At 45.6% G+C, this 27,952-nt stretch overlaps 1 protein-coding gene across 1 annotated transcript in view; it reads right to left on the minus strand.

Moving 5' to 3' along the window:
- SATB2 (SATB homeobox 2) overlaps positions 1-27,952 on the minus strand; it is a 133,686-nt gene that overhangs the window by 16,230 nt on the left and 89,504 nt on the right. The window contains exons 8-10 of the mRNA XM_050899841.1: positions 26,554-26,766; positions 21,614-21,769; positions 7,444-7,641 (exon numbers count right to left, since the gene is read on the minus strand). Coding sequence (XP_050755798.1) covers positions 7,444-7,641; positions 21,614-21,769; positions 26,554-26,766 — 567 coding nt within the window. The remainder of the gene's footprint in view (positions 1-7,443; positions 7,642-21,613; positions 21,770-26,553; positions 26,767-27,952) is intronic.

The following is a 27,952-nucleotide window of genomic DNA, read 5'->3' on the forward strand; positions in this document are numbered from 1 at the left end:
CAAGTGTGAGGGACAGAGAGTATTTAGGGAGCATTAAAATGAAATTAAAAAGAGCAATATTTTTAACTGCAAAAATTTTCAAATGTAAATGGAACAGAGGCTCATCTAGTGGCTTTTCAGCCTTCAAGATTTGCCTGCTGCCAACCGGCAAGCTTCAAAGGTTATATGAATTTAAAGAGCTTTATTTAGTAATCTTGCTCTAGATGTTTGCTCATCCTCACCCTATTACGACTCCTTACAACGCTGGCAGATTAGCATCCAGGACTGGAAGAAATGAGGGCTAAATCTGGTCAAATTGTGTGTGAAAGGCAAAAGGGTGAGACAGCAGGAGCCAGAGCTACAGTGATGTCATTTGCTAAAAAGACAACCTGTCAGAGCAACATCAACGCAAACCACCACCCTGCTGATTACTGCCAAGTCTCCGCAGTGCTAAATCTGCACATTCAGATTTTAAGTGAAGTTTCTGCCTGGAGCATTCCCCTGCGGCAGCCAGGGCAGCCCGAGCAGAGCTGCTCTGGGGCAGCCTCACACAAGCCGCTCTCTGGGCAGAACTGCCTCTGCCTCAAACGGGGCAGCATGTCCTGCATGACAGCACACGCCTCCTCGGCTCCAGGGACTGCCTTTACCTCCGCCATGGTGTCAGTACCCTCACAGTCGTCTTCGTTGTAAGAAGCTGGTGAAGAAAAACACCAGCCGTGCTCTCAGGGCTCCCTCGCTTAAGAGTCCCACCTCATTCCTGCCCTGTCCTCGGTTGATCCTGGGCCAAATGAAAGCTGTCCAGGAGCAGGTGGCACTGAGGTGGCCTCACAGTTCCAGGAGTCTGAACAAATACGGAAACGATGTACTACTTTGACAAGACTAAACTTGCCACCTCAGAAAAAAAAGAAAACTATCCACCTTACTTGATCTCCCATTTCTAGGGTTAAATGGAATAGTACTAAACCTAAACTAATTTCAGAACAGAAGCAGTTTTGCTTTAATTGCAAGTACACTCCCCACTATCATTTCAAGGGAAATCACAGGCTTAAAGTTAATAAAAATCAGCAGCACTTTTCAGCCACATTAGATACCCACACTAAACAGAAACAGCTGAGAAGGCACAGTAGGCAGGTTTGGCTATAGCAGTCAAAGCTCAACTGCTTTCCACTGCAATTGTGATAACTATCAATCACAAGAAGCTTTATCGGACACTTCAGAGTCAAATGTAAGGGGTTCGTTGTCTGATATGTGCTCCTGTTGCCTTTGTCAAACCTTGTGCAAGGCTCCTGAGCTACTGTGGCCCATCAGGAAAATGGTGTGCACCAAAAAGATGGAAAACCAGAGTGTACAGCCACAGCTTTTGTTCCAAAACGCAGTGTGTCTGGCTGTAGGGCACAGGTACTGGAGCAGTATGAGAAAGCAGTTCAGAAGTGGAAGCCTTCTGAGAATTTTGCATGTACTGCTTTCTTCGAAGACAGAGAGTCCCTTACCCCCACCCAAAAGCAGACACAGACATGATAGAGATAAATGCAGCGTAAGTGGCATTTGCAATGTATATTGCCTTCAGCTTTAATACTGCAGAGAAATACAAGCTACATAGTTTGAGGTTTTTTTCAGTGGTTTTTGAATGGTTTAGATTGAAAGGAGATACTGAAATTGACTGTTATTGTCTAATTTTGATAAGAGAGAGAGAGAGAATGGAACTCCAGATAATGTAACAACTGAGGAAGACAGATATTCTCCGTTCACAAAATTCACAGATTTCGTTCTGACATGCATTTGCCCCTGTAGTTCTAAATCAAAATAAATACTCCAGCTGCAACCCACCCAAACCAAAGCTCTGAGCTTTTTGAGTGGAATGAATAAACCTGCAATACAAATATCTCTTAGAGTCCATCTGGGCTTGTTGAGCACAAGTTGTCTCATCAATCTTGACCACCCCTGTCTGAGCAGACATCATATCCAGCCACGGAATAAGGAGCTGGGGCAATTAAAAAGCAGTGGGTATCCATCTATGGTCTGTCTTCTGGGTGCAGAGAAACGATCAAAAAGCAAAACTATCAGGGTGCAGCCATTAAGAATGAATCACAAGGCACACCATCCCCACAAAAAAATTTGTCTAGCTAAAACAGTAAGCACCGAAGTCAGTGAGCTAGCATGGTTTGGGAAAGTAGTTTTTGTCCAAGTCTCCCAGACAACTCAGTCCTGATTTCCAGTACATGAAATCCCCTGCTGTAACCCACACAAACACGGCAAAAACTCACTGTGCACATCATCCTATAGATCATTAAGCACACCATGTTCCCCTGTGGAATAACACAGTTTTGCTTCACTCATCATCCATGATTGCATAAGTATTATTAATTATATTATTTTTTAAGAAAAGAAATTTTAAGTCTCACTGTTTTTTCCATCTGCATGCTATGCATTGTGTGATCCATGAACTCTAAGACATTGTTTAGAATCAGATATTTCATTAGGAAGCACTACTGTGGTGTTCATTCCTCTCTTTATTACTTCTAGAAAGAGAATATGAAATTAGTTTCATTGGATTGCCATCGCCACTTGCCTTGACCCATTTTTACGAGGGCTCCGTGTTCTGCTGTTTTATATTTCATTGTCATTTCTAAAATATTTGTTCCCTTCCATCCCTCTCAAAATGACAAAATTAGTATTTCATTTACTTCTGTGGTATGTTATTTTCCTCATATTTAAAGAGAGACCACAACGTCTGCAGTGAACACACAACACAAAAGAGCTTTCCTACAGCTTTCTGCTATGCCTTCTTTTATTTACTAATGTTCCTCCATGATTTATGATCTGAACTATTATAAATTGCCAGATTTGTCTAAATCAAAGCTTCTAAGAAAAAAAGGGCCGCGGGACGTCATTTTAAAAGTGACAAAAGTAACAGTGTATCAGAAAGCATGTGAAAACCATTCCTGTTTCTTTAAAGTCAACATTTGACTGCTCTTAAATCAATATGTACCTACCAGCTTCAGCAGATCTATCTGTCAGCTTATGCAGAAAATGAAAGGCAAGGTTTCCCTGCTCTCTGAATAGTAGGTACTTTGCTGCAGTGGTGGCTCATTACTCCAGAGAACCAGCTTATCCACCCCAACACTCCAGAGACAACAGCTTGATTCACCGTTTTCCCAACTGAGCCAGGTTTCTCTGCCCCAGCAATTAACAATGAATTAGCACTATATTAAAGTGCCAGGCAAGATGGTTATTCTCTGGAGTGGTCACCTTGGACACAGCAGACGAATAGTGGGAGAAGGGAGAGAAATTAGATTTACTGTGTCCCAGCATGTCTGTAACAAACACCGAATCCCTGGTTGGCAATGGGAAGCGGCTGTGAGCACTTCTCAGCATTAACACTGCAGAAAGGTCCAATGCCAGCGAACAGCCTGGGAATGGTGGGATTTAGGAAAGGATGGAAAGTAAGACAGGGTACCCTCACCTCAGCAGAGCAGGAAGCTAAACACAGAAGCATGAGGACTGCTTGCTGCAAAGTGACAACTTTGCATGCAGTCTGTCCAACAGTTCTACCTAAGAGCCAGGCCAGGCCAGATCAAAGGTCCAGCCAGGATCCCACATCTGATGGTGGTGGAAGAGGATGAGAACAGGGCAAAAATATAATAATGCTTTCCAGCATACCCTCCCACCCTCGAGGAACCTGCGGCTCAGGCACTCCATAAATCAGAGGTGGTGTCCTTGTGGTACCGAGCTAGCAACAACCTCACAGGTCTTTTCCTTAGTCCTACAGCAGCGCTTTGTGATTACACCACATTGCACAGAATGGGAGGGAGAAAGAGCCACTTAATGCACACTTGAATTTCCTTAAAAACCAAGCAAGTGGCTGTGGCGAGCTGAACCTGCGTGCACAGCAACATGTAGGTGTAGCGTGGATGCTCTGCAACCAGCATGTGAAGGAAAATCCGTGCTCCGGCACATCCATATGGTCACACCCGATGCTGCCAGAGAACACAGCCATGTCACAGAGCTCCACAGGGCTCACATTTTATGACTCCTCAGCACAATAACAAATAAATCAAGTGTGCAGGGAGGAATTTCTTGTGCACTGAGCTTCCACTATAGACATTTTTCATTTCAGAAACAGGAAAATATTTGATTAAATGGATTAATATATGGCTGACAGGAAAAATCTAATGGAAGAGAGAAAAAATGAAAATGTTTCTTTTTAAAGCCCTGAACCTAAGGCTAAACAGTGAGGTACAGGCTAGTAATACCGAACAGAGGGTAAGAACCTGCCACAAAAGAAACAACAATCCCTTAAACATCAAGAGCCAAGTTGTGTCCAGCTGATCTTCTACGGCACTACAACAACTGCCCCACTGCGCGCAGCCTGCCATTAGAGGACAGAAACCGTACCCGGCCTTGGGCTCATTCCCTCACTGAAGGTGTGCCCAACCCTGTAATCGGCAAGTGAACTACACAAAACCCATCACAATGAAATCTTTGCCATTTCCAAGAAGCCATACCGGAGAAAAGGCTGAAATTTATCTATCCATTATCTTTTGCCTGGTCATGCCTCTTGTGATGATAGGATTTTCTTCCAAGTCCTTCAGTCTGACAGAGGGGCGTCCCGTGGTGGCAGGGAGCTCTGGCAGCAGCATGGGGCAGCCTGTTTTCAGGCTCTCCCAGTCTCACAGCTGGAGGAGCAGGAGACTCAAGCATCAGACACAAGTTACCGTACACACGTCAAATCTATCAGAGCAGAGAGAAAGATGGGGTGGGCGGAGAGAGAGAGCAGAGGTAAGAGCCTCCTGCCGGCTTCGGTGTTACAGTACTGCACCTGCTGTTATTCACAGCGCTGCTACTTGTATCTTCTTCAAAGGACTGTCATCTTGACATCAAGGCTGCAGGTAAGGGCTCGACTTACAGTGCACTTTTCACTAGCAAAGCCTGCAAAGCAAAGTAGGTCGCTGACTGCAGCTCTTGGATGTTTCCACCCCCTGCTAAAATGCAGCCAGGCACCGTGGCAGACATTCTGCACCCGCCACCGCTTTGAGAAGGAAATGAGAGTTGCTTTCCCACTCGACACTACAGGGGGAATTTCAGATAGGCAGAATGTAATTACTTGGCCTGGAGTTCAGCCAGGAGCGGGGCCCAAGACCCCTACCCTTATGTAAAGTGTCACAAAATCTCGAATGATTCCAAGTGTGAGGACCTCAGCTTTACGTCTCTGGCTGCTGTCATTGATTCTTCATGGCTAATTACCTAATAGTGACCCTTGCAGCAAAGCCAAAAAACAAACCTTGCTGCTTGAAACAATTCAAGTCCCAGAGATCGAAAACTACACAAAAATTGCTTGGTGCAGGGTATCTTTTGACAGTAGGGAGCAGGTGGACAGCAAGCCTCCTGTGTCTTGCACTGGTAGCGTGCCACTCAGAAACCTACTGGGGTTTTTGGATGGGCAAACATAGCTTTAAAATGCAGCACCCCCAAAACACAAGCCTACTGTATCAACTGTATACCAGGGTCTCCAGAGTTTTGCTGTATGTAGTTGCCAGCTGGTTCCATTTATTTTTCTTCATTTTTCATATTTTGACTGTAATAAATAATTAATCCATGGCTTTGTAACTTGCTGACAAATACAAATGCATCGCATTCCAACGCAGTGTAACGTGTCACTCACAAGAGCCAACCTGCACGATGCAGAACAGTGATGTGCAGAAGGCTTTGGAAAGTAGGCTAATCATCAAGGTCACCCACAAGAGCTCAGGGAAACGTTTTCTTCAAACTGTCTCTTAGAGGATATTCCTACTTGCTGTGGGCACCAGAATTGGGTTAATATGTTCAAATCTACACAGGTCTAGTCATCTTCTCACATGTTAGCTCGGCCCTTTACCCTTTTGTAGCTCCTTGACTCCAAGATCCCACAAACTTTTGGGAATATGGAAGACAAACCTTGCAACGTTAATCACCTAGAGCACTTCCCCTACTTTATAGCTCTGAGAATCCAAACCCCAGGAAATGCATTTTTTCTTCCAGGCAAAGACCGAATGGAAAGCAAGGAGGAAGTTGGTAGCAGAAGAGACAAAGGAGACTGAACTAGGCAATAATTAATCTGGGTGAGACCAACGTGTTTCAGAAGGGGAAGGACTACAAGACAGAAAAACCTCCCGCCTTTGGAAAAAGGTGACTAGATAGTTGGCAGCAGTGCTAGCAGCAGCAGAACAAGAGCAGCAACAAAGAATAGGGGCTGAATGCCAAGGTTCACAGCAAGAGCAGCAAAGCAGTGCAAGCCGCCATCAAACAACAATGGGGAGAGCAAAGGTGGGAGGAGGAACTCTGAGATTATCAGAGAGAAACGCAGTATGGATGACCCTCTGAGAGCAGTCACGCAATGGGATCAGGTGAATGGCACCGAGCACCAGTGGCAATCCAAAAGGATGGTCTGCTGTGGAAGGCACCACCTCAGCTTTTTAGATTGAAAAAACATCTCCTGAGCCTCTCTTGATCATCATCAGATGTCTGCGTTTGTGGCATGCATCACTAGTTATTAGGAATACACATAAGGCTGATTTTCTCTTCTGACTGAAGCTGGAACTGCAAAGATGAAAAGTCTTGTAGTATTTTCACTTCATTTTCCCTATGCATATTTGTATCTATTTATTTCTCATTCTGTTAAGACCTGAGACAAGGATAGAACAAAGGTGCACAAACCAAAAATCCATACTAGTCACAAACATTGCATAGAGGAGCAAAACAATCCTGAGGAGGCTGTGAAATGAAGGCCTGCTCCCTGCAAAATACTCATCATGGTCATTTTAGAAGCACTTTTAAGTTTCGGTAAATATATAAAAAAACACTTTTCCATGTTACACTCTTCAAAACCCCTGTGTTACCCATGCATGCACAACCTTCCTCTCCTACCCTCCTACTTTTCCTGAAGTGTTATCTGGCTCCTTTGAACAAAAGCAAATGTATGGCTGCAGTTGCCCATTGGCCACCGTTTGAGAGTGGGTATCAGGGGTGCTCAGGTTCTGTGAGAAGGAGCAAGTGACCAAGTCTCCACTCCTGTTCTGCTTCCTAAATAACTGCACACTTCTTGCTGTTACTGAGGAACACATTTGTACTCCTCTAAATGTCGGCAGCTTTAGACCTAAATTGTGTTTCCGCCACAACACAGCAACTGACACCAAGGGAGCTCCATAATATCACTACTACTGACCTTGCTGTTACCGGCGGCATGGATTGTCACATCGCTTCTCTTCAACCACCAACACAAACCTGCACACACTCACACATGTGCTGCAATATACACACAGTGAGCCCTGAACTTGAGAACTGTGGCTTGCATGTGGCCCTACAGACAGATGAAAACTTGTGTGTCTCAACCTGCAAAGCAGAAGGAAGCTGGAACCGGTTGCTTCTCTCTACCTCTGACAGCTGTTCCCTCCCCAGACACCCTGAGAAGGAAGTTAGTGCTCTGACCTGCACGGGCTCAGGAGTGAGCTGGACAACATGCTGCATACGCTCACTGTGGTGATGTCTGGACTCTTCCTCGTAGATCACATCCCTTTCATGCTGGGGAAGGTTCAGGAAGCGGCGAATAGTGCAGAGGTTCTCCCAAAGGGTGCGGTTTTCTGGACTCGGGTTTTCTTTCCAGCGAAGCAGCTCACACAGCCAGCCCTGCAACGGTAGGGTCAGCACAGTTAATTCACTGAGCACCGAGGAACCAGATGTGAGTGGAAGGTCAGCTAGACTTAAAGCTCTGTGCTGCAAGTTTCACTGGTCTTATCTCACACAGAACACCCCCTACCCTCAGCTGCCCTTTGGTCTCAACAAATCCTTGATATATTTCCTGCAAGTTGGAGAAACAGGCACAACCAGCAGAGCTTAACAGGAACCAGAAAGCACAGCATCTTGCCTCCTGTCATAATCCTACCATGTTTAAAATGCTCAGATATAAATATTTTTCCTATAGCAAATGAGAGTTGAAATAAAGGTGTATCTCCACTTACATTTCAGAGCCCCTTTATTTCTTCATCCAAGCAAGAGAAAAGGAGACATAACCCCTGAGACTTGCTAACAACCCTCATGCTAAGGGTTGCAGCTGCAGCACCAGAAATTCAACCACTACTGAAAACGTTTAGAAGAAGATACTACCAAGTAAAGACCTCTGATCTGCTGTCACTATGTTGCATTGACTCCCCCAGCTCTGAACCCCACTAAAATTTGACAGCTTTAAATAATCAAATGGTCACTTAGAAGACGCAACCTCACAGAAAGAGAATCCTCTAGTATTTAGCACAAAAGCAGCAAACAGGGTCCTGCAGAAGTTACTAGAGAGATCAAGATACTAGGTGGAGGTAATTCTAAACCCAACTATAGATCATAATAATAATAGATTTTATTCCTGCTATATTGTTTTAAGGTTAGTTTGAAATGCCTTCAAAAAGTTACCACTGTATGAAATCCTGTAGGACCTCTCCACAGGGGCTGAGAGCTCAGGCCCCTGGGGGAGGAAACGCCAGCAACTTCAGGAAGAGGAAACCACTCTAAAACACAAAGCCAGCCAGAGAGCACAATGGCAGTAGCTGTTAAGGTGAGGACAGCCCCGTGCGTGTTGAGCGTGTGTGGCGGTGACCCGGCGTCCCCAGCAGGTTACCCAGGGACAGTGGCTGTTGCTGCGCCTGCCCGGGGTGGGGGGGACACAGCCAGCCAGCAGCCAGCCCTGCTTGGGGCTGGGGACAGCGACTCCCCTCCTGTGCCTGCGCACAGGAGACGCAATGCAAATGACAGAATACGAGAAGATAATGCTGAGGATGCTGTCAACGCGCCTTACTGACTCCTGTCAAAATATTTTACCTAGTAGCTTTATAACCCATCATTTTTGAGCTACAACTCAGCATTTTGACACCATTTTGACAGGCACCTTACAATACCTAAAAGATAGCTTGATCAATGTTAAAAATGTTCGGTACAAGAAGTAGCCAAAACTGTATTTTTCCGAACAGTGACTAGAGCAAGCTGAACAGCCAGGTTCATTACCGGCCCACGTGGGGGTTTTTTGGTATTGCTTTTTTCTGTAACAACTTGTAAGCCATTGACAACTTCTACCGTGCGCTCTAAACCCCGTATATAATATCATAAGCCGTTGTTTGTCTTACTCTCCACTGTGTCTTCTGTCTTCACCCCCCCAAAAAAGGCAAGATTTGATTATCTCCGCTGCATCAGCCAAGACAGCAACACCAGCTGTTCTCATTGTGCAGCCTCTTCCTCACGGCCTACATGTTAATAACCTGATCATTCCATTTTCTCCTTCAACTGCCGGCTGCAGCACAGTGAAGAGACAAAAACCCAGGCCCATCTGCAGCAGCTGTAGGCACTGAACTGTGAAGCCACCAGGGATTTATAAACTAATCTGTAACACAACACTGCCTTGTTTTTACAAGTGAGAGGCCACATTTGTGCAGACCTGATCTTTTCTTGCAATAAACTAGGAGAGTTGGGGGGTGGGGGGGCAAGAATGAAAACAAGATATCTAATCATTTACTTAGGGGGAAAAAAAAAAATCTGTATTATATTCTCAAAGTGTTTTGACTGGTATTTGGGTAATCTCTCAGCCAGGTGATGTCTGCATTTTAATGTGGTTTGGCCACATCCCTTGCCCTCAATTCTCCTCTTCCCCTTTTCTCCACTCAGAAATCCCCCAAAACTTACTTTCTTTTAGAGAAAAGAGGAAGAAAATCTCCCAGCTCCACAGTGTTTTCTCAGGGGTTCCTCCATACAAAGGAAATAATTTTTGAAATGGAAAATAAACCATCTGTGGAAAAAATAAGCTCCCATTCCTCCCTGTTTTCAGTGATCTGAATAAGTCTCCAACTGAACTCTTTCAAATGTTTCAAGCAGGTATGTTTAACATCTCCCAAGGGATGTTGCAGCATGAAGACCAATCGTTTAACAGAAAATACACACAAAACCCTGCACCTGGTGGAGCCGGAGCCCCGCACAGGGCAGGCCTGGGGGAAGATGGCTCCTGGGGCTCTCCCGAGAGCTGCAGGGCACTGCGCAGTGCCCGGCTCCCGTGGAGCCTAGGGATGGCTCAGCAGGGCCACCTCCCCTTCCCAGAGCTGGACCAGCTAGCCCGATGGTGACTGCTGCATTTTGATTTATCTGTCCTTTTATAATCAGCACTCATTACAATCACTTAGAGCAACACTACAGGCCTCATTATGGACTAGGCACTCGCTGCCATTAGTCTTTAAGAAGGATAGCGCTCAATTTGCCTGGCAACATGCGAGGTCCTGACCTTGGAGCTATTAGGGAAAAGATTAGACTGCAGTGTGACCATGTGTGCAGACATGAGCAAACGAAATTAATTTCTGGCAAAGGGAGGCACCAGGCAAAGACCCCGCCATCCTGAGGACACCTGAGAACTTCTCCATTCCCCAAAGGAGATAAGCTAATGGCACGTTTAAAGGAGCCTGGTTCTGAAGGTGAAGCACATCCGTGGTATTTAGAGAGATATTAATCCAGTTTCCCCACAAAGTATTTGCTTCGCTGATCAGATTAAGGGATCTAGCCTTCAACAGCACACCCCCACCACAGCAGGCCCCAAGAAATCTGTGATACTTCACAGCCTCAGACATATTGCACCATGTGTACCCAGCTGCTACAATAATTAGCTTATGAATGTATCAGCTGGTTCTGTGATTTTTATAAATAATAACTAACCTACAGAGCAGAAAGATTTTCATGAGCCTAATATCAGCAAGAAATTGCAAGGTGCGCCTAACTCTGAATTGTCATTGTGCTAAATGCCCTGTCTTCTCTCATGTTGTGCAGGACTGGATCTTCCCCAATGCCATTTATAAATATTTATTTTTGCATCAGCAACAGCAATGTATTTGTGGCAGCTTTCTTCACAACAGCCATTATTCGTTCACCCACACACATACACACGCATACCCACTGTGTGCATGTGTACAATTATCTGCATCAAATCTGTCCTTTCATTGCTCTTTTCCTATCCTTCCCTTTATTTATTCAAGCATTCATTCTCTCGCCTATCCATTCAAGACCCTATCTACCCATCTATGGGGCTGCTTATTAGGCAATAGCGTTGGCTAATACGTGAGAAAACACAGTGCTGCAGCTTACTCACACATTCTTTATGATTGCAAGTAATCGCCTTCCCCATGCACAGATGAAAAGTCTGCATCGGATTTTTTAAATTATTTATTTAAATAATCTTAGCACGCCATCCAAGAAAGTTTTGCAGTACCAGGCAAAAAAAAAAAAAAAAAAGTGTAAATGTCAAATAAAACAGTGACAGATGACAGTATTCTCTATTGAATAGCACCGTTTCTTCGTGCATGTTCAATGAGAACTCATGAATTATTAATATGCAAATCTCCTTTTTCTGTTAAAAATCTCAACTTGGGGTTTTTTGGTTGCAATTTTTTAAATTTTCTTTTATTTATTTCTTTGGGTCTGTGTATGTTACACAGAGCTTTCCAGGAGAATTATTTCATTTAAGAAGTGCTAACATACAGAAATTCTTGGAGCTACAGCCATTCACAGTGAATTTTCATCTATAGATACATTTATTGGCATGAAGAAGGAAAAGTGAAGAAGGAGACACTATCTCACCACCTTTTCCCCAACTCATCCACAACGTCTGAGCTCACTGCATTACAAGTAAATCCAACTTCTGTGAATGTATTCTGAAAAACTAACAAATAACACATCCTTCCCCAGATCCATGATACGCTGTGTTTCTGATCCTGCCTCCCCTGCACATCACAAGTCTCGCTCCACTGCACAAACAGCCCCCTTGACTGCCACAGAGTTACCAGGAGAGTTTGATATGCGCCAGTGTCAATATGGGTGGCAGAATCCAGCCCTTAATGTCAGCTTCTAAGGTTCTCAAATGGGAATGTCTTCCATTAAAAATAAGAGGAGGAAAACCAGCACAATTAAAGGATGCTTTTGGCTCTGCAGTCAGGCACACCCAGTGCTTGTGGTTACAAGGAATTCTGCTCAGAGCTTCCTTCATTTCACCCCAAAACTTCTAGAGGCATCGAGAATGCAGCCCAATTTAGCTTATTAAAGAGAGCTGCATAGAAGTGCTGGCCTCTATTTCTGTTGTTCTCATGAGACAAGATAAACATTTTCTAAGCATTTTATTTGATAAAACAAATAATATCATATTAATGTCCTATTTTTAACCTCTCTCTCTGTCTCCTAATCAAATACATTTCCACATAGCTAAGCAAACAACAACAAAAATCTGCAGGAAGCCAGCCATTCCCATTGTGTTTTTATGCTGTTAAAGAAACAGTGTGCTTACTACACCAAAGCATTAGCCTTGGCACACTCAAACCCCCTTGAGGGACAGTTAGCTGGTGCAGCAATCATGAGCCATATTCTCTGTCACTTACCCCTGAGCCCTTTTTAGCAGCTTGACCCTTTCACTTTTGCTAGACTTACCCTGGAGCAGGGGAGGCTGCTCCGGCAGCCAGAGGTACCAGACTACAATAAGGTCAGGTTTTCCAGCGGTCAATGAAGGTATGCACAAATATCCTGACACCCAAAACTGCTTCCTCCAGATCTGCTGACTTGCAGTCAGCCAAGGACCAAATTTCTGATCAAGGACAAGAAGGCATGTGGGAAGAGTTCATCCTCAGTTATGCTGGGGCTACAGGCCAGTGCTTACACTTCGAGCAGCATCTCTACTGAAAGCCACCGCAGGAGGCAGCAGCTGGGTGTCCACGGTGACTTAGTCACAGGCAGCCTTTCTGCTTGGGCTGGACCATGAGGCACTTCAAGCCTGGATAAAACTGCAACTAAACTGACCTTGTGCTTCCCTGCACTTACACTAAAATTAATAATAATAATAGTTAGTTTTCTGTGCTGACATTTTCTAGGGTCTCCAGTGAAAGCATGAGTAGGCAAATGAAGAGTTTTTAGTAAGAGTGATTCAGGAATAAATCTCAAAAATAAATGTAAAAGGCCATTTCCTCACCCACATCATCAGTGCAGAAAATGTCAACATATGTGACAAAAGGAAAAAAAAGCAGCAATGATTGACGCAAGTCTTGAAAGATGAGGAAAGAAATGCTGCGTTCCCCAGAGAAAGCTCCCTTTCTACCCGGGATCACAGGAGTCCTCTGGACAAACTTCTGCAGCCTCATTTCCCTCTGCTCAGTTTGGGACCTCTGCAGTGTGAAATGAGCCAGATAATATTCAGCTCTTGTTCCTTAGTCGCCAAACTCTCTTTCCATGAATCCAATAAGTGTCTATTAAAATAAATAAACCCCCTAATGATTCAAGATAACCTAATCAAGAAAGCTGAAATGGATAAAAGACTAACTGTAATGGAGAGTTCTGTCATGGCTTCAATGAATTCTTGATGAGGGCCGGGGGAGGGGGACTGAACCTGAGAAGCTTTACTTGGAGCATTTTGATACAGTTCAAGGTTAATCACTCAATAGCCTGGATTTTCTGAAACGCTTGGTACTTTTCCTCCCCCAGAGAAGGAGGCCAGTTTCATGAGGGCCAGTTTCTCACTAGCCTTATAAAACACGAAAAAATACATAAAAATGAATGAGGTACATGAGCCCTGACGTATCTTAGATTCATGGGAACACCAAGTCTGCTTACAGCTCTTGGCCTCAGAGGGAAGGATGCTGTGCATGGAGGATATTTCCAGCGTGCCAAGTTCAAACTAGCTTCTCCCCACGCTGGAGAGGAAGTGTGGGCTTGTGGTTAGGGCAAGCAGCCCACCATCAGCTCCCAGGTCTGCCAAGGACTTCCTGAGCAAAGCCCCAGCTCCACAACTGTCCCTGCTTCACTCAGCTGCTGAGACGCTAACGCACTGCTGCAGATGCTGTCCTGGATGGGGGTCACACTGTGACTGCATATATAAGTCTCTAAAAAAGAAGCTAATGTCGAAAGGTCCTTCAAAGAAATTTTAAGTTCAGTCAAGGAGAGGTCTTTCTGTATTTCCTCCATATGTAACAAGAACATCAAAATATCAGCACAACAGATATGCCCCAGCTGTAGAGATTCACATCATCATAAAGGCACTGAAATGCTACAGCAGTAAGAAGTGCCTTATATGCATAGACTATATACGCTACGCATCTTCACCACCAGCTGTTTTTTCTAGCTGTTGTTCATCATCACTGGAAGCTAATTAGTTTAAGGGCACAGAAAATACCTATTATAAGCTAAAAGGGGGAGAGAAGGCATCCCATCATATCAAATCGATACAAGGGAATATAAGTTGGGAAGGAAAGAGAGGGCAGGACAAAGTAAGGGGTTTCTAGAGTTAACACTGCCTCAGAGTGATGCTGCTCATCCCTCTCGCAGTACCTCTATTTTCTTCTTGGAGCATGGGCAGGAGGTGAGGGCATGGGCAGGTGGCCATGCTGCTGAGACCCATCTAGCATGGGCTCCTACTGTGGGGCTAACACCCCCCTTGGCCAGAGAACAGGCTCCCAGACAATCCTGACAATGAGGCAGGGATCTCAACATGAAAAGGAAAAGTCAGAGGAAAGGCAAGGAACTGTCATAGTGATTTCCATCCATAGCCATGGGTTTCTCTTAACCTGAAGGGCCTCAACTGAAGGGCTTTTCTGCTCCCAGCTTCCATCCCCCAGTCCAGTTTATTTTTTGTTTGTTCATTTTTAAACAGGGCAAAGATATGAACGAGAGACTGAGCTTTGCCAGCTTAACGTTTTTTCAAATGTTGCTCTATGGGGTCTGTCTTGCTTTACTGTGGTGCAACTGGAACAAATTCCAGTCCCTTGAGGAAGAATTTCAGTTTCAAGGGTTTACTTTTTGTTTTCACTGGACTGGTGAAGGTCAAACCTTTCCATTTGCCCTGCCCGGGGCAGATCCCCAGCAGCACGTGCCCCACTTCCCCATGCTGCCCCAGCGTGATTAAGGAGAGTCTTTTGCCCTGGGAGAACTGTGGGAAGTTCAGTCTCCATGTTCATACAAACTTTGCCCTCCCTTAGACTGTCAACAAGGGCTGCAGCCAGCTATGTACACTATTTATTTTGATAGTGACTGTTTATTATAAACAGAACTATATTCTTAAACTCATTTTGGACAGACTAAGAAAAAAACATCTGCTGAGCACAGCACAGCCTCTGCTAGGACTCTCACTAGCAGAGGTCAGAGGGGTGATGCTGCTGCATAGTATTACAGAAGCGCTGGCACATGGTCACGGGGGAAATGGTTTTCCTGAATCCTAGAATGGTTTGGGTTGGAAGGGACCTTAAAGATCATCTAGTTCCAACCCCCCTGCCATGGGCAGGGACACATTCCACTAGACCAGGTTGCTCAAAGCCCCATCCAACCTGGCCTTGAACGCTTCCAGGGAGGGGCATCCACAGCCTCTCTGGGCAACCTGTTCCAGTGTTTCACCACCCTCACAGTGAAGAACTTCTTCCTTACATCTCATCTAACTCTACCCTCTTCCAGTTTAAAGCCGTTACCCCTTGTCCTATCACTACATGCCCTTGTAAAAAGTCCCTCTCCGGCTTTCTTGTAGGCCCCCTTTAGGTACTGGAAGGCTGCTATAAGGTCTCCCCAGAGCCTTCTCTTCTCCAGGCTGAACAACCCCAACTCTCTCAGTCTGTCTTCATAGGAGAGGTGCTCCAGCCCTCTGATCATCTTCGTCGCCCTCCTCTGGACTCACTCCAACAGGTCCATGTCCTTCTTATGTTGGGGCCCCAGAGCTGAATGCAGTACTCCAGGTGGGGTCTCACGAGAGCAGAGTGGAGGGGGAGAATCACCTCCCTCAACCTGCCGGTCACTCTTCTTTTGATGCAGCCCAGGATATGGTTGGCTTTCTGGGCTGCGAGCACACATTGCCGGGTCATGTTGAGCTTCTCACCACCAAGTCCTTCTCCTCAGGGCTGCTCTCAATCCACTCATCACTCAGCCTGTATTTGTGCTTGGGATTGCCCCAACTCATGTGCAGGACCTTGCACTTGGCCTTATTGAACTTCATGAGGTTTGCATGGGCCCACCTCTCAAGCCTGTCAAGGTCCCTTTGGATGGCATCCCTTCCCTCCAGCATGTCGACCGCACCACACAGCTTGGTGACGTTGGCAAACTTGCTGAGGGTGCACTCAATCCCACTGTCCATGTTGCCAACAAAGATGTTAAACAGCGCCGGTCCCAATACCGACCCCTGAGGAACGCCACTCATCACTGCTCTCCACTTGGACATCCAGCCGTCGACCGCAACTCTTTGAGTGCGACCATCCAGCCAGTTCCTTATCCACTGAGCGGTCCATCCATCAAACCCATGTCTCTCCAATTTAGAGACAAGGATGTCATGCGGGACAGTGTCAAATGCTTTGCACAAGTCGAGGCAGATGATGTCCGTTGCTCTTCCCTTATCCACCAATGCTGTAACCCTGTCGTAGAAGGCCACCAAATTTGTCAGGCACGATTTGCCCTTAGTGAAGCCATGTTAGCTGTCACCAATCACCTCCTTATTTTCCATATGCCTTAGCATAGTTTCCAGGAGGATCCGCTCCATGATCTTGCCGGGCACAGAGGTGAGACTGACTGGCCTGTAGTTCCCCGGGTCTTCCTTTTTTCCCTTTTTAAAAATGGGGGTTATGTTTCCCCTTTTCCAGTCAGTGGGAACTTCCCTGGACTGCCATGACTTCTCAAATATGATGGATAGTGGCTTAGCCACTTCATCTGCCAGTTCCCTCAGGACCCGTGGATGCATCTCATCAAGTCCCGTCGACTTGTGCACCTTCAGGTTCCTTAGATGGTCTTGAACCTGATCTTCTCCTATGGTGGGCAGTTCTTCATTCTCCCAGTCCCTGCCTTTGTCTTCTGCGACTTGGGCAGTATGGCTGGAGCACTTGCCGGTGAAGACTAAGGCAAAAAAGTCATTGAGTACCTCAGCCTTCTCTATATCCCAGGTAACCAGGTCTCCCGTTTCCTTCTGGAGAGGGCCTACATTTTCCCTAGTCTTCCTTTTAACACTGACGTACCTATACAAGCTTTTCTTGTTGCCCTTGATGTCCCTGGCCCCATTTAATTCTATCAGGGCTTTGGCTTTCCTAACCTGATCCCTGGCTGCTTGGACAATTTCTCTGTATTCCTTCCAGGCTACCTGTCCTTGCTTCCACCCTCTGTAGGCTTCCTTTTTGTGTTTGAGTTTGTCCAGGAGCTCCTTGTTCATCCATGCAGGCCTCTTGGCATTTTTGCCTGACTTCCTCTTTGTTGGGATGCATCGCTCCTGAGCTTGGAGGTGATCTTTGAATATTAACCAGCTTTCTTGGGCCCCTCTTCCTTCCAGAGCTGTATCCCACGGTACTCTACCAAGCAGATCCCTGAAGAGGCCAAAGTCTGCTCTCCTGAAGTCCAGGGTAGCGAGCTTGCTGTGCACCCTCCTTGCTGCCCTAAGGATCTTGAGCTCCACCATTTCATGGTCACTGCAGCCAAGGCTGCCTGTGAGCTTCACATTTGCCACCAGCCCCTCCTTGTTGCTGAGAACAAGGTCCAGCATAGCACCTCTCCATGTTGGCTCCTCTATCACTTGGAGAAAGAAGTTGTCATCAACGCATTCCAGGAACCTCCTGGATTGCTTATGCCCTGTTGTGTTGTCCCTCCAACAGATATTGGGGTGGCTGAAGTCCCCTATGAGGACCAGGGCTTGTGAACGTGAAGCTGCTCCTATCTGTCTATAGAGAGCCTCATCCACTCGGTCTTCCTGGTTGGGTGGCCTGTAGCAGACCCCCACTATAATGTCACCTGTCCCTGCCCTCCCTTTAATCCTGACCCATAGGCTCTCAGTCGGCTCCTCATCCATCCCCAGGCGGAGCTCCATGCACTCCAGCTGGTCATTGACATAGAGGGCAACACCTCCTCCTCGTCTCCCCTGCCTGTCCTTCCTAAAAAGCCTGTATCCTTCCATTCCAACGCTCCAGTCATAGGAGCCATCCCACCATGTCTCCGTGATGCCAATAAGATGATAGCCCTGCAAGCATGCACACGCCTCTAACTCCTCTTGTTTATTCCCCATGCTACATGCGTTTGCATAGAGGCACTGAAGTCGTACTCTAGAGCAGTTGCAGAACTGGATGTAGAAGCCAGTTTTCAAGACCGACAGTCCAAACCTGAAGCAACCCAAGGTCAAAGTCTCTGCCTGTCCCGCTGCCCAGCTCTGGAGACATACAGGCCACCCAAACCTCTCTGAAATGGCACACTGGAAATCCATCTCCTTGTGAATGAAATATAACCAGGGGAGCCCAAAGTGCAGATTGGAAACCAAATCCTAGTGTTCCGGCCACACTCAGAAACACTCCCAATGTGATAATACAGGTCCCAGGTTTAGCCATTTAAAGGACAAAGGGCACCAGCAGACGGCATCCCCAGAGAAGCAAGCTGTCCAGTGGGTACATCACTAACAGCTGGCAACTAAAACAGGATGACAGTTTTGGAGGCTGTGTTTGGAGGGCACTGAGCCCCTCAGCTCCTGCTGCCTTCAAAAACACAAAGGGATGCACAGCACTTCACAAACAAGACTAAAAATATCTAGATATAAGTCGCAAGGAATAAAATGCACGTTAAGGTAAATAAGCAATGAATAAGCCAATGTCTAAAATGAATGGCTTGAGATCTTTATGAAGGTGGATTCCCTTAAAGAAGTCTCACCATACTACCTTGGTACCTCCGTGAGGCCCTGTTCCTTGCATTTATGTTGACTTGTGAGCTCTGTGATTTGTAACCTTTGTTTCTAGCAGCTGCCCTTCCCTTTAGTTGCCGAACTGAGACTCTGCCATGATTTAAGGATAAAGATGGCTACTTGTTAAATTAGAGGTCAATTAACTCCACCAGTAGATGATGCCACTTGCAATAACTGCTCTCAGTGGGTACCACTCTTCCTGTACGAAGACAGAAGACGAAATGAGGCCTCCATTGGCTCTGGATGCTCTCTCGGGTACATGACATACAGCCCTGTGTATAAAATGTCAAAACAGCCCTGTCGGAGATTCACTGGCTGCTAAAACTGTGAAGATCTCACAGCACCGTGGATTGCTGTTGACAGAATAGCAGCGCCCAACATAACACATGCCTTGTTAGCAAACTGGAAGCCTCTCAGTAGTCTGGGGTGAGGGAATAATAGAGGAAGCCAACGCAACGCAAGCCAGGCCTGTGGAGAACAGCAAGTGAACGAACCTTGGCGGAGAGTCCAAGCAAACCCTCAGACTAGCTCTTTTTTCCCCTCTTTCAAATTCTCTCTTCTGCAAACATGGGCAGTTTTCAATGAGCACTTCCCACCATGTAACTCAGCTGCTGAAATCAGCAGCGTCTTCACCAGAAATGCCCACGACTGGCACAACTGGCCTGCACAAAGCACTGGGAAAGCCCCACTGCTAGTTTTTAGACAAGCTACACCTAAGGTGACATGCTGACCATCCCATCATGCCAGTGGCCCTCCCCTACACAAGCAGCTATGTTCTTGCTTTTGGCACTCCTCCTGGCCACAGGGCACCCCAGCCAGCGGTGGGACATCACAGGCACACCAAGCCAGGCCGGGGAGCAGGCATGCAGGTGGGCTTCGGGGCAGGGGGAGGCCCCATACTGCTATGGTTCTTGGCTACGGCTTCTCTGTCCCTGCCTTCCAGTGCCCCCATAAACCACTTTCATGCTCCAGCAGAGCGCTATGACATCTCAGCATGGCGAATGCTGGGTCATCCCAGGGAGCCAGTATTGCTTTGGCAGGGCTGTGAAACAAAAGAAACATCAGCCTCAGAAACACTTCTTTATTCGCTGCTGCTGAAGAAACAAAACCTTTATGTGCAGTAACTTTGCTTTAAACAATAACATTTGTGGATCCTGTTCTTAACCTTTTGCATCTGGCTTTCAAAATCTGCCCTGTTCTTTTTCCACGTGAAAGACTACAGAGCTTATTTTTGTTTTGGTGCTGGTGTGCAATGCTGCCAGAGAAGCGCACTCAAGCTGGCACAGACTGAAGCTGGTGAGCCACCCAAATTATTGTTGGGTGGTTCGGTCCCTCTCTATTTCAAGAAGCCTCTGGGTATAATGACAGGAAGCTTGCAGGCAATTTTAAGCCAAACCTCAGAAAGGCTGGCATTCAGTCTGTGTTAAACGCTCCTTATTAAAAGCTGTCCAGTCCGGATTCTGGGTGGAACTTTGATATCTGCATGGAGTAAAGAATAAGGGGCACGTTTGCAAAATCAATTGTGCAGTTTTTATATTTACTGCACGTTTACCACATATGTCATTTATTACACAGTGGAAAACCGTTAAATGCACAGTAGTTGTGCCAAGTGGCATTATGCTTTTAACAGCTTTATTCGTTTAACAGCTCCAGTTCTCATTATATTTTGCCATGTGGTACATGAGATTTTTATGCATTTAACAGTTTAAGAGGGTTCCATGGTATTTTCCTTTTATGTATTTCATACTGTGCCTGGGATTTTGTTGGAGGGTAGAGGGGTTGCGGACTGTAACCCCTGTACCCTGACAAGAGAAAGCAAAAGGCAAAGAAAATTAATGATGAAATGAGGAGGGAAAAATGAATCAGACCTCCATGTGTCAGGGCACAAATACCTGTAACAAGGACAAGGCTCTCCCATGTGCTTTCATAGCCTTTGATGCTTTGTTTATACGCCTTTCAGCCTCTTATTTTACATCTACTTTAATGACTACAATGTTGTTTCCCTGCACAGAGGAAAAGAAAGTATGTATTTTGCAGAGTGCATGCATCTAGATACTTCTATCCCACTCTCTCATTGTCACAGACACATTTGTGCATTTTTGTGTGCATATTGATGCCCTCTCCTAGCACAACTGAGTAATTTCATCCAGTATCAGAAGCAGCCCTTTTCACTGAGTAAACAATTCCTTCCAACGGCCTCTAATCGACTTGCTGCCCTTCCTACAAAAAATTCTGTCTGTCCTCCTTTCCATAAAATCCCTTCTAGTGCATTATATTTTTTTAAAGAGTTGGATGAAATTTTTAAATTAATGGATTCTCTTCAAGAATTTCACCCCAACCTAGGTTTGCCCGCATGTATTTTTTACACCCAAGGTGGAAATTAATCCAGAACTCACTGCAGTGCCCTCTCATGCCTTTTTGTAAAAACGATTGGATCTGATGTGAATTATTCACATGGCAATGCCGTATGCAGCACATACAACATGCAAAAAAAAGGAAACACCTGCCTAAGACGTGGTTTCCCATTGCCTTCCCTCAGTTAATCACTTAAGAAAACAATTTCTTTACCTGCCAAATGAGAAGGATACCATCATTTTGAAAGGTCCTTGTCCCACTATCAGAGGTGTAAGTTATATACCACAAGTGGGAAAAGACATGCATGTTTGTACAAAAGGGGAGAAAAAGCTTGGCAGTGAGCTGATCTTTTCCTCAGCCTATTTTAAAAGGGAAAAGGAAACCACTTAAGCAGGCAAAAGCCAAAAACACGACAGGTTCCCCAGAGATGAAGATTATTATTATTATTATTGTAGGAACAGATGTATTTTTATTGGTGGGAGGAGGAGATGGGTCTAGTTCCAACCCCAGAGTTTGCTTTAAAAACAAAACCCCCAAAAGCCCCACAATAACAAAATCCCCTCTACCACTCACCTGACTTTTATTGGCAGCCACTTTGGCAAACAGAGCTTGAGATACCTTGGCCCTTTTCATCTCCTGTTGGATCTCGTCATAAATGGCAGCTGTGATGTTGACGTTGGCGCCGTCCGCCTTAATGGGGAGGTCTGTTGTTGGTGTCGAGGTTTTGGCCTACCAAGAGACCATGAAAATAATAATTAAAAAAGTGCTGCTTTCAGCCCAGCCATCTGTGCAGAAATTATCAAAGGATTTCAGTCAGCTGATGCCAAACTGCATTAGCTACAGAGGGACACTTCCTGTCCATTATTCTAATCAGGTTAATTGTGATTGGAAATAATTGCAGTGCATTCCTATAGGACATGCAAGGCCCTGTCAACTCTCCCCCTCTCCCTCTCCCAGCATGTTTATTGAGCAGCTCAACAACAGGATAGGTAGCCAGGGCACTGGGCTGCAGGCAGTCGCTGAAGTTGGCTTTGCCAGCTAGCTACTGCGGCAGAGGCAGCAGCCTCTACCCTCTCCCCCCTCTCTAAAAGTGGCCTACACCTTGGAGGAAGAGCCAATTCTCCCAGAAAAAATGAGTAAATGGGTAGAGGTCTCTAAATAATAAATTATTACTCAATTTAATGCACTCCCTCAAGTCTCCCTCATCCTTTATTAAAACTATACGTATGTCATTTGAGTATGTATGGTTTCCCAGCCTTATCATCATTATGCTAGCCAGTCAGTCACCTAATTTCACCTAGGAAATCAGTGGAAATGAAAAAAAAAAAAATCATTTCATAAAGCTGGGCTTTGGCATGCCTTTGATGTGCTGCCCTCATTCTCCTAAACTCATATTGAGATTTTGTGTATTCCGCTGCACTCCTTTTAATTGAATGATTTCCCATCAGCTTCTGTGACAAATGAAGGACAATAACGGACACTGCCAGTACTTTCCCTGGGCTGGACTACCCCTACAAGGCTTCTACCAATACAGTTCAGCAGGCTGCTACAAGACTTTTATTTTAAAGCCCCTTGGCCGTGGCGGTGCCCAGAACACACTGGCAGACAAGGGAGCAAGGGCGGTGTGATGCTCGCTGAGCGCTCGCAGCACCAGCAGCCCCTTGGAGAGACAGATCTCATTTGCCTTCCTGAGCTCAAAGAGGAGAGATACCAGGGCTGATCGCTGTACCCCTTACACCTTTTAAGGGAAATATGTAGGTTACTGATGTAAAATCTCTGTGTTCTCTTGAGATGTACAGGTCTTAGGAAACAAAACAACCTAGGTGGCAAAGCTCACACTTCCTGATAGATCTAAACCTCCCATAACCCTGGTGACATTCAGATATTTGGCCCAATTATAAACCTTTTCAGCTGGCTCCTGTTTTTGTGCCAGAGTTGAAGCCTGCTAGAGTACATCTAATGCTAATTTTTAACTAGGCAGACATGCCCAAATGCCTATTTGTTAATGGGAAGGTTAACTAGGCAAAACCAAACCTTCTGAACTTCTCCTTCTGTTTTGCTGTCCTCCAAATCTTCTTCTCCGTAATGTCTTTTTTGTACCAAAGGCCACATTAATAACGGAGCCAAAATCCAATCAAGACAACAATCTAGACTAATCACTCTTCCTACCGCTTCCAGATAAAGCTTTAACCAACCTGTATCTTCTCCCTTTCCTACCCCCCGAGCTCAGCAGGCACTCCTCTGGGCTTGTTCCCTGCCTGTCGTAGGCAGGACCCACGTAGAAAAGGCCTAAGATTTTCCTGCTCCTGCTGGGCTAGCCCCCCGCGTTCAGGCGGGAGCAGCTGGACAACAGCTGAGGCAGACCGCAGCCACCCGTGCCCCGGGAGGCCAGTGCTAAACCCACTGCCATCCACAGGCATGGGGGTATCATGGGGGTACCACCCCTGACACAGGCGGGGTACAGCCCAGCAGACAGACCGACAGGGACACCACGCTCTGAAAGTCAATGTTCACAGACAGATGAGAGTTAGGGCAATTGTGGGAAACATAAGAAAACAACAAAGAGATCATGGGAAGGAAGAGGACTGTCCAAGTCTGTCAGGACTCATTTAATGGAGCTTAATTTTACCAAAGGCCCTGCAGTGCTTTGACGGGTATAAAAAAAGCCTTCCCAGTCGCTGGAGCCTTTGGCTAGTGCAGCAGCCGAGGTCACCATGGCCTCAAAGGCCATTATAGAGGCCTGAAATCCTGAGAAGAACAAAATTAGCATGTAAAAGAAAGATTTAAAATATAGGTCCATCCTGCATGGGTCTCCTACACTGCTAGGTCCACAGCCACACGTGAGAAAAAAGCCTGCCCTACACACCCTAAAAGCTGCGCCATTTTTTATTTAATCACCGAAATAGGTAGGGCAAGTACCAAACCAAAATATCACAGTCACTAAAACAAAGTATTTTATGTTAGAGGCCTAGATTCAAAACTGGTCTTGATATTAAGGAGGAGTTTGCCATTATTGAAATGTCTCGTTGCAAACAGTGGGGAAAAAAGAAAAGTAAGTGTTTGCAACCACAGTGCCAGAGCGCTGAAACCCAGCCGTTACTGCTGGTCTTCCACATGCACGCAATAACCCCTAACAGCTCAGAGCCTCTTCCCCACAGCACTTGCACCCATTTGCCGGATCAATCTGCCGTTCTCAGCTTGGGGCAGGTCCTGAGCAGGGGACACCCCACGACGGGGGCTTGGGGCTGGCTCAGAGTTAGGGAGAGCCGAGCCGGGTTACTCTGCGTGCCCTTACACCTGCCTGCACAACTGCCTCAGCACCAGCACTTCCACAGGTATCTGCCAGTGCTCTCCTCCTACCCAGCGCACTCAAGCATCATTCCCGGAAGTATTGCGGCAGGAGATCGGTATCTATGGAAACCACGTTTCCAAATGCCATTCCATCAACTTCCCCGGCACCCAAACACAATTCCTGAAAGGACAGTACAGCTCCTACCACTGCTGCCCCAAAGCACCCCGCTCCGGGGTCGGTAACATACCTGCCTGGGGGGGCGACGCTGCCCGGAATCGCTGTGCTGCACGCGAGGATGGCATTTGTCTCGTCAGAACTAATACCGGGCATATGGGGAAGCGCAGTAGTCGTGCTGCCTGCCTGGGAGCTGGGAAGCAGCCTCATTTGCAGAGGTGTCCAAGTTGTCAAAACAGCACCTGTGCTGACTGGTGCTGGCCCTCTGAGGGCTGGGGAAATGTTATCCAGCGGGCACAAGGCGAGCACTGGGTACAAAAACCTTTGTGTGTTGCTTTTGCTGATTAAAAACCTCACAATATTCTACTGGATTCTTCGAGCTGAAATAAGGCAAGGATGGGCTGCTTTATACTTCTAGAGTATGGTTTTCTAGCAACACTTAGCTCTTAAAAAGGCAGGCAAAATTATTATTAAGCTAACTTAATAATAGCATTATTAAAATAATGGCTGTGGCTAGAACATGGGAAAATGTCATATTTCAACAGAGGAATGAGATGGGGCAACAGATGCAATGTTTATTCTCACTGGAGTGCATTTAAACTCGCCATTTCCTTCTGTTATTTGATTCTAGTTGCAAAGTCTATTGCAATAAATATAAGTAGCAATAAGCTAATTCTTTCATGAATAAATACAAACGCAGAAAGTGGATACACTACTAAACATTAAAATAGTTCCCTTCATAATTTTATTTTCACTAAAAGGTAATTAAAAAAGATAAGAGGTATACAATGAGTTTCCCATGTAATAAAAATTCAGCATCAAATTTGGGTTGGCAGGATATGCTTGCTTTCAGTGAAAACAGTTCTTTACATCATGTATTGTGGTGAAGTGCACCCAAATGCCCGGGTTAAACTGAACAAGCTCAACAGTTTCTACAAAATCAACACATCTTCCTTAAGGATGATCAGTTTGCATGTAGAACTATGCCCCGCTCCCCCCGCCCCCCCCCCCCCCAATGCTTACTTATTTTTAGCAGCTGTGGCTACAGAATTCAATATGAGAAGTGCTCAGCAATACTATTATAAGCTAGGCTAACACAGCCCGAGACTTTGCAGACTACATGACTGTGAAAGCACCAAAGCAGAAGGGTTATATGGGCCCATTTACTAAAGATCAAGAGAAGTGCTAGAACTGACCTGTCATGTCTGCACAGTTAGAAATTTCAAACTCAAGTTAGGCAAATGTCATGACAGGAGTTAATCATCACCTCTGTGCAAGCAAATGCACAGAGTATACGTCTGGGACTGCAAGCAGTCTGATAAAAGGGGGGATGACTATTACGGTGTAGTATGTGGATGCTCTTTCTTAGCGCAAAGGAACAACCTACCAGGGAAGTGGGCGGCAACAGCACGTTAATAAACACGTGCAGTTAAGTCAATGAGATGACAGCTGGTTTGGAGCTGTAAAGCATCATCTTCCTTCCCAGCACCCTGCCATCTTTACTTTCTGTACTTCAAATAATTACTTGTGTAAACCTCTAACTCGAGGACTGTGATTTCCTATGCAGAATACGGAGCGCACTGATTTCTAGCAATGTCTATCTAATTCACTGTTGACCTCTGTTCATTATACCCTTTTTATTGCAAAATATATGAACCTCTCCACAAGTCCAGAAATTTCCTCTGTGTTCTGCAGAAGGTAGTGGACACAGATAAAAAGTTATGTGCACTGTCTTTCTATAATATATTCTATAATAGCCATTTAGTGGACATATATCATCAGCCTGTATGTAATGCCCACACGCACTCTTTCAGGCACTAACCTTACATACTTTTTTGCTTTTATGGCATTGATTAAAGCTAGAATCATCATCACAATATCTTGCTGAAAGCCACTAAATGTCTCTTAATTGCCCATCCAAAACCTTACAAAAGGATTTCAACAACTCATCTGGGCGAAGTGAGCAACAGACAGGGGAAGGGCGGAGAGGAATTCCTGCCCTGGACTAATCCATACAACAAACAGGTAATGAGGGATCGCATCTTACCTGGGGGGTTCTGGAGGAGCTTGGGCTGCTGGCAGCTGAAGACACCATGCTCACGTTGGGGTTCATACTTCTCTCTCTCTCGTCCTGATAGATACGATCCCGCTCCGAGTCAGGCAAGTTGAGGAAATTCTGCATTGCCCTTAAGTTTACGAGGAGGGACTGGGAAGCTGTCCTAGGGTCTTCTTCTTTACGCAGGATCTCTGACAACAAGCCCTGGTTCAAAAAATTAAAAAAAAAAAAAAAAAAAAAAAAAAAAAAAAAAGGCGCCCAGTCATGTGTGGGTTTTTTTTTTTTTTTTTTTTAATTTGTTTAGTGTAACCAGCTGGGTTGCAATACTGAGAACCTACATCAGAATCTCATGGGCTCTCCCAGAGGGGATATTTTGTAGGAAAGTGTTTGTCTTCTGGGGGCTGGGGTTTATTTTGGGACTGTCCTGTTCTGGCACTGTAATAAGCTTCTGAGTATGGAGATGCTGGATAGGAAGGTAGGTGCATTGGGTAGAAGAAACTGCAGTTACCACCAGGTGCTTGCTGCAAATATTTTAGGAGCTGTTAGATCTCTCTCTCTCTCTCTTTTTACTTGAAGCTAGGAACACTTGGCAATCCTGCTCATCTTTGACAAATCTGCCAAGGTTGGTAAATTTAGTTTTGACATTTAAACAGTGCAGGAGGTTTATAAAGAAAAACGTTTGGCTGGTTTTTAATGTTACAGTCCGTTCATTTTGGTTTGGACATTTCTGAGAGGAGAAAAATGGAGCAATAATAAAGCCTTAGAATCTAGCTTTAGGGATTTAACCCATTCTTTCATGCCTCATTTCAAAATACCACAGGCTTGACATTGCAACCATGAATGAACATCATATTCATCTATTTTTTACACAAGCCATTATTCCAGGAGGTAACCAGCACAGCACTTCCAAAAACAAGGCGGGGGGGGGGAAGAGCTGGAGAGATGAAAATGTCATTAAAAGAGGCTTAAATCTAATGATGGGATTAAATTTATGCATAACTGTGTGCACTCAACAGTTCCACAGATTATCTGGAAGTTAAAGGCACAACACACAAGCCTGGATCAGGGCCTACAGAAACTACCAGAACACAGCATGTGCCAGCAGCTTCCCTCAGGCACCCCCTCGCATCCGACACTTCACAAATGGGTATTTCACTCCAAAAGGCAGTAACAGCAGTTTCCTGAACTACAGATGTTTAAATGTACCGGGGTGCAAAGAAGCAGAGAGGGATCATTTCTGCCCATCAAGGCTACTTATATCATAAGAAATGGCGGTCGGACGCTCATTATTTTAAAAGGCTATTCTGCCAGTATGTTTCCCTGAGCAGACCGATACCCTTCCCACTTCCCGTGACCCAGAGGCTCTCTGCACTGCTGTTCCCAGGAACAC

The sequence above is a fragment of the Gymnogyps californianus genome, chromosome 7 (genome assembly GCF_018139145.2).
Source record: "Gymnogyps californianus isolate 813 chromosome 7, ASM1813914v2, whole genome shotgun sequence".
Taxonomy (NCBI): Eukaryota; Metazoa; Chordata; class Aves; order Accipitriformes; family Cathartidae; genus Gymnogyps; species Gymnogyps californianus.